The 7,617-nt window shown below is 44.3% G+C and overlaps 1 protein-coding gene across 7 annotated transcripts in view; it reads left to right on the top strand.

Annotated features, from left to right (window-relative positions):
• Window positions 1-2,543: 2,543 nt before the first annotated feature.
• SLC4A7 (solute carrier family 4 member 7) overlaps window positions 2,544-7,617 on the top strand; it is a 119,101-nt gene continuing 114,027 nt past the window's right edge. For 3 of the 7 annotated variants that reach the window (XM_058554067.1, XM_058554057.1, XM_058554037.1), the window contains exon 1: window positions 2,546-2,799. In XM_058554067.1, coding sequence (XP_058410050.1) covers window positions 2,740-2,799 — 60 coding nt within the window. In that variant the 5' untranslated portion in view covers window positions 2,546-2,739. Of the gene's footprint in view, window positions 2,800-3,309; window positions 3,366-7,617 lie in introns of those variants that run through there. The other 4 variants (XM_058554088.1, XM_058554080.1, XM_058554043.1 and 1 more) reach the window with 4 other exon arrangements.

The following is a 7,617-nucleotide window of genomic DNA, read 5'->3' as shown; positions in this document are numbered from 1 at the left end:
CTCCTCAGGATGAAGATCTTGCCAAGAGATTGTATTCAAGTCCCTGCTAGGATTACCTACTGTTCCAGAAACCCAGGAAGTGTCCTGAATTTGGGATACAGCTAAATGTCATTAATTTTAGGCGCTACAAGCTCATTGTAAGTGATGAATTTAGGCTCACATTCACCTTTGTTTAGCAAATTGTTCCCAGTGCTACATTTTGGATGAATATTTAAAATACTTAAGAGAACAATTTGCCTTTCAGCATCTTGGAACATTTTATAGCCATCTCCATTTTCTTGAAAGCAATTTTAACACATTATCTTCTTTACTCACTACAACCATCACCTCAGGATGAACTCTGGCTGAGCCTGAATTAAGTGGGTAATTGAGAGTAATAAATTTATAATTCAGATCTTTACTACATTATTTTTCTAGAAGTTGGGATAAAGTGAGTAGTAGAAAAAGTGCCTGGCAACATGGAAGTCACTCAAAAAGTAATTGTGGACTAAATAAACCAAGGGCTTATTTTGTTCTTTTCACAAGATGAATGAAGAGAAACTCATTTTCTAGCATGGTTTCCCGAGCATATATTTTTAAGCCCTTCTTGAAGTTGACTACTTTGCTCCTTCATCTCTGGCACAAACTTTGGCTCCTAGTTTGTCCCTGTTACTACTCTGGCCACATTGTTAGCTGTTTATTGCTCAGGATGCTCTTAGGTCTTGAAAGGATGTTGCTTTCTCCCCTCCTCCACTCTCTCACATTCATTCAGTTAACACAGGTACTGAGAGCTTACAAGGGTCAAGTGTTCTTCTAGGCATGCTAGGAATATAACAACAAACAAAAGAGACAAAAAAAATCACTGCTGCATGGAGCTTACATGGAGTGTGTGTGTGTGTGTACAGATGATAAGCATAATAAAGTCCAAAATATATAAAATGTTATAAGAGGATAAATGCTATATAGAAAAACGAAGCAGAGAAAGGGGACAGAAGGTGTTTTGTATATAATAATTACAGATTTGTGGTATGGGAGCTGCAATGTAGGAGAGCTCAGAACGAATTCTCTAATATAAATCATATTTACCTTAGAGAGTGATGGTATGGGCACAGTGATCGATGCTTTAAACAACTTTAGGAAGCATTTTTAAAACTTTATTCCAGTTCCTCTTTTTCTTCATATTCTTTCTCTTTCCTTCTTGTTTCATCTGTTCTTCCGTTTTCCTTGTTTCCTTGTTCAACTTTCTTTAGTGAAGCCTTGGAATGAATGGTGCAATAGAAAGAGCAGTTCCACTAACTAGGACCTAAAACCAGTTATCTCTGAGAGCCTCAGCTTCCTCATCTGTAAAATGGGGAAAATAAAACATGTTTTGTAGTGGTGTGAGGATTAGAGATGAGGCATGTTTGCAAAATGTCATAGTCTCTAATTGTAGGCCTCTTTAAATGGTAGCTGTTATTCATAGAAGCACATCTGCTCTCACACAAATGAATAATGTGTGCCGGCCTGAAGTAGCTCTCTGGGAAATTTACAACAAAAGAGGACTAGGACCCAAACCAGGAACGAGTTATCCAGCATCCTTAACTATCTACTTCTGACAAAGGGCTTTACTAACATCCTATTGGAAACGGATAGGATGTGCACTCCAGACCCGCTGTAATATAGTTTCCTTCCATAGCACTATTTAGCTCTTCTCAACGAACCCTTTTTACCTTTATTAAACATGCAAGATAACCCCGTTAACAATAATGCCTATAATAAGCATGCCGTGTGCAGGCACGTTTACGGGTAGAAATTCATTTAATTCTTCAATGACCCTGTGTGGTAGGCACCATCATCACCCCCAGTTAGAGCTGGGGATATTTGAGAGGTGCCCGAAAGGGTGGACTCGAGTGTGGGAGCCACCGTCGTGTCCCGCCGTGGGGGCAAGCACACGAGGATACCTGGTCAGCGGTACTCCCTCCTTCACAAGCCCCGACTTGGGGTTCATGCCTACTAAACTGAGAGGAAAAAAAACTTCCAGGAGTCGTGAAGACCCGTTAGTTGCCTTGGGGTTCTCGCGAGCGTCCTTTAAGAGCGGCGTCTTCCTTTCCTCCTGCCTCTAAAGACCGTGGTTAAGAGGTAGGGGCGGTGGTGATCTCCACCCCACTTCTGAACTTCAGGGGAACCGACCTGAATAATGAGTTAGACACTTAGTTTCGGTCAGTTAAGATTTTTACAAAGAGGGGCGGGGCCCCCTAAAGAGGTGGCGGGGGGACAGTGCGTGCGGAACTCCGGGAGTCGCCGATTGGCTGGGACAAATGCCCGTCCCGCCTCCCTCCCGCCCCACCTCCGGGTGGCCTGGCTGCGGGGCCGCCGGGTGCGCTGAGGAGGCCGGCGGTGCCAAACTGGCAGGGGGCGTGGCGCGAGGAGGCGTGCCGGGGCGGGGCCCGGGCGCCGCGCGTCACGGCCTGCGGCCCCGCCCCCGGGCTCCTACGCGGCTCCCTCCTCCTCCCCCGCCCCGTTCTCCAACTCGCTCAGTTCTCGCTCCACGTTCCACAGCGCGGCCTCGCTCCCCTGCGAGAGCCAGCCTCGCGGCCGCCGCGCGCACACGCGCGCCCCGCGTCTCGCGTGCCCGGCTCCCCCACGCGCGCGCGTCGCGCACGGACGCACGCTCGTTTCCCCTCGCGCGCCCGGGTCTCGGCGGCGGCGGCGGCGGCGGCGGCGGCGGCCGGATCGCGCGGGGCAGCACCGTAGCGGCCGCCGTGGGCTGCCCGGCCGGCCATGGAGGCGGATGGGGCCGGCGAGCAGATGAGACCGCTACTCACCCGGGTAACGAGCAGGGTGAGGGCGCCGCGGTCGGTGGGGCTCCTCGGCGGGGGGGCGCGGAGCCCGGCAGACAAAGGCGGGGACGCGGCGGGCGTCGCGGTCCGGCCACCTCGTCCCGGACCCGGGGCCCCTCCGCCGCCCGGCCGCCGGCGCGTCTCGCCATCCCCTTTGTGTGGCCGCCCCGGGCGCGGGTGCGAGGGGGCGGGCGGCGGCGGCGCCGAGGAGGCCCGAGTGGGGGGCAGCCGGCAGCGCGCCACGGGCATCCCTCGCCGCCTGCATCCTCGGCACGGCTCGGGCCAGACCCCGGCACCCCCGCCGGCCCCCGTGACTCCGATCATCTTTTCCTTTCTCTCCGCAGCGCTTGCTTCCCTTATTCCCGGGCGTTCTCCACGGCCGGGGTCTCGGTTCCGGTTGCCCTGGCGCTGGAGTTCAGATTAGCCCCTCGAAAACCCATCTTTCTTCTCCCTCTAAGGAGGAGCGCGGGTCCACCTGTCTCTAGCCCCAGGCAGTGGTGAAGAGCTGGGGTGAATCTTCCCCCTTCTTTCCCGTCTCCCCACCCGGTCCGCGCTGTGCTTTGTTCGGTGAGTTCTCCGGCCGCGTGGACAAGCAGCTTTTCTTTGCGGCCAAGGCTTCTTTTCGCTGCTGACTCTGCCTGGTCCGCCGCCTCCTCTTTTGGCGAGAACCGGAGGAGTATCCTGCCGGAGGCCAAGTAGAAAGAGGAAGGTGTCCTGAGCTCTCCGTGCTGCTCCTTTTTCCCGTTTCCCGATGAGACTGGCTTTGGCTTCAGGGTTAGAGGGGAGCGGGGTTGGCTTTCAAAAGGCCAGTGTTCCCTTTGGGATGCTGGACGGGCGGCCCATGCTCGAGAAACTGACTTCCTGCTTTCACGCAGAACACATGTGTCCCTACGGTTGTGATTCTCTTCTCCCTTCGTAGTTTGTGACTCAAAGGGCATGGAGGTGTTATAAATTTTCCTACTTTCAATTCTTACTCTGGAGTGAAAATTTTCCAGTCTTTCACAAGTAACAGGAAAATTGCTTTTCACGTGTTTTTATTCAACTCCCCCCTCCCCATCTTTTTGAAGATTATTGTAAGGCCCTGGAGAGTAGCCATTCATTATTTTAGGATGTTCACCTATAAATTCTTCAAACATGGAGAAAAAAATGAGTCTCCAGACAGTGAAGTCATTTAGCAATGGTTTTTGGGAGGACATTCGCAGTGATGGTAATGGAATACTGGAAACTCGTCCTAAGGAATCTTCTGTAATTTTTTGTGTGGTCTTTGAATAAACTCTGTTTTGGATGTGTTTTTTAGCACCTTCTCTAATAGTATGTATCAGGTGCAGTGTTGTCTGTTCTTAAGTTTATTATTTGCAAAGTTTCAATTCAGAGCAGTAAACAGTGTCCAAGTTTTCCTAAAGCTGGTAGAAACTATGATGTGTTCTCAAGTATTGCCTACTTAGCTAGCAGAAGCAGCATATGATAATACCATTGCCTTCTATATCATTCATTCATTCATTGTAATAACACTTACTTAGAACCTATTCTGTAGTATCCAACAAGACAGAACTAGCTCTGCTCTGATAGAACTTACATTCAAGTGAAGGAGACAGATGACAAAGGAATTATCAAACACTGTTATTAATAGCATGGCAGGGGAGCACTTTGCATACAAGGGTATACCTCCTAAATCCTTGGGAAGATAAAACTTGGCTACAGTGGACATACAAATCAGTAGTAGAAATCAAATACGGTAAGCTGTCATACAGTCTGAAAATAGAATGAGAGAACAGGAAAACTGTAGGTTTAAGTAGTAGAGAACACTATGGCTTGAAAACTGGGAAGAGAGGAACCATTGGCATTGACAAAATTAAACCTTTCCTCAGCCATTTTCCCCTGCTAATAAAAGTCATAAAAATGGATGATTATGATATTCATCAGTCATAACTTTTCTCTAACTCACAGCTGACTGCTTAGCATAGCCAAAAAAGTAGATTAAAATTAATAGTCATAAGATACTGTCTTGGGTTGTAATTAGGCAAAAATTTTTGAATAAATTGGTGGCAGTTTATATTACTCTGTAACTGGAGCCCATCTGTTTCATAATTTAGGCTCTAATGTTTCTTTTAAAATTCTCTAATTTTCATTGATCATGGTTTGGGGATAGAGGAAAGTCATTTATCAGAAATGTAACTTTTGTTTGCTTTGTTACAAAAGCTCATCACTGTAGGCCTCCCTTAGAATTGATTTAAACTGTCAGTCTTATTTTCTGGTGTAGGTTAAATCTTGTTACAACAAATAGCACTGTTTAGAAGGTTCCGAAGTTTTAGCAAATGTTCTACTTTCTTTTAAGCAGTACATGATTTAAGACAATTATGTTACCACTGAAATTTTGAGGCTGTTCTGTGAATTTTGTTGTTATATGATTTCATTCATTTTACAGATATTTATTAAATATCTCCTAGGTGCCACACACTGGGGATATAGGCAGACAGGGTAGACAGAGTCCTAACCTCACTGAGTTTATTTTGGCATGTGTAGTGAACACAGTGATAGCATTTGCATTGCTGCTAATTTCATGTGTGAGTGCCAGTTAAAACATTTTCATGAGTCTTAGAAATACTTAAAAAAAAGTAGTCATTAGAATAAATGAAAGGTATTAACAACCCAGTATGAATTCGGTGGTGGTTGGCAAATAGAAGCTGTTTTGGTAGGTCTGTAAGTAAGCCTTCTCTAGGGGTCTGTGGTTGGGTGTTGATAGCCCTCGAGATAGTATGCACCCCAGGCATATTATCAAGATTTTAGTTACCTTTTTGCCTTATAGTTGGCATCTGGGCCGTAATTTATGGAGTTGTAATAAAGGGAGAGACAACAAATATGTCATCTGTCCAAATGAAACTATAGGATAATTGAGTTGGATTGAAAATTATTTTATTTGGTGATTAAGACTGGGAAGTACACAGGTTTTTTTTTTTCCTAAGAGAGCTTAGGGTATGAATATTAAAGTATTTTGTTACACTAGATTTCTATTACTTGTTAAAATCGAAAGCCAAAGTAACCTGGTGTTGGAGGAACCTGGTATATTATTTTTAGTGATATGTGGGGTGCTAACCAATATATTCTAAAACCTTGGTAGTTATGCTTGTCAACATCCTGTAATGGGTTGTTTTTCTTCCTCTTTCCTTCCCCTTCTTTCTTACTGTGTTTTACCGCAGATATGATCTTATAGTTGATAGGATCTGCAACTGACAAAATGGGCCATTTATATAAAGGAGCATACAGTGATTCATAGGGTTAATGTTATAGATTAGTGTGGCTTTTGTTTTATATTATACCTTCCTCATATTTATATTATAGCTTCCTCATATTGATTACGGATTCTTCTATAGTTATCAGTTTTTATGCATACAGTATTTTCAGTTTTGCAATAAGCATTTATCAGTAATAAAGATCAGTGTTTATATATGTAAAGGTGCAATTAGCCCCCCCTTTTAAGCCCCTTTTTGAATGAAGGAATTTTTGATTCCTTTACAAAGCAGGTAGCTATTCCAGCATTCTAGCTTACAATGAAGTTTGCCTCTGTTTTTGTTTAGCAGGCGACTTGTATATTTTGTTGAGTTATACTCATTGAATTTTACAACTTGGGGAGACTTTTAAAATTATTTGTAATTGTAATAATAAACAATGAAGGGGTCTGTGGTTGGCATAGTGTCATGATAGTGTTTGGCGGTGCTACTGTTAACATTCTTCCTCAGGGCAGAGGGCTAGCAGACAGCAGTAGCGCTAGATTTCCAAATTAGTGACTGTTTGCTTCAAAGAGCTGGACATTTTTAAATGACTACTGTAAGATGAGAGTGGCTGAACACCTTCTTTCAGTGCTTGGTTTAGGAAGATAATGTGATTATGACATAGATTTGCATTTTTGTCTGGAGCCGATATACCAGTATAGTAAGGTTCTAGTTTGGCTATTTTAAGCAGATTTTTCAAATTTCCTCCAAAGAAGATTTTAAAAAATATTGTTATTTTTCTTAAGCCATAGTTTTAAAGTTTAGTTAAGTAGTTTTTTGGGGACAGTATCAAATTAAAGGGTAAAGCACAATCCACCTTTCATAATGTAATTGAAAAAATGTTTTAATATTATAAATATCCTTTTTGTTCTTTTGTAGAGAATGCTATGCAGGCTAGTGTCATTTGGTTCTCATTCTGTTAACATGTCAGGCAGTATAGAATTGTCCATTCTCTCTGGATTCCAGGACTGTATTGTTTCTTTTTGTCAGATTGCCCAATTTAGAGAGGTTGTTGAGGTGTATATCATCTCTGATTAGGAACTTGGGAAGTGGATATACCCTTGAAAATGAATTCACAGGTGCAAGATGCCTGTGGAGTCATCCCTTGGTATCAGCAGGGATTGGTGCCTAGACCTTCGCAGGTAGCCAAATCTGCGGATGCCCTAGTCCCTTACATAAAAAGGGGTCGTATTGGCATATAGTCTACACACATCCACCTGTATAGGTACTTTAAATCATCTCTAGATTACTTATGACACCTAATACAATGTAAATGCTATATAAATAGTTTTTATACTGTATTGTTTAGGGAATAAGGACAAGAAAGCAAGTCTGTACATTTTCGGTACAGATGTAACCATCAAAGGCCCTTCCATCCTCGGCTGGTTGCATCTGCTGGTACAGAGGGCCGACTGTACTCTACTATAGAAGGGAGTGTGGAATGGTTTCTCAAAAGAGCATGAGAAGGGAAAGGATGATACAGTCTTTTTTTCCTCATAATTTGCCATAACATATAATTAATACTTGGTGCTTTTGTGCATTCTATATGT

This window comes from Diceros bicornis, chromosome 2, assembly GCF_020826845.1.
Source record: "Diceros bicornis minor isolate mBicDic1 chromosome 2, mDicBic1.mat.cur, whole genome shotgun sequence".
NCBI classification, from domain to species: Eukaryota; Metazoa; Chordata; class Mammalia; order Perissodactyla; family Rhinocerotidae; genus Diceros; species Diceros bicornis.
The sequence above is the reverse complement of the archived record's forward strand: the minus strand, read 5'-3'. Positions and strand labels throughout refer to the sequence as shown.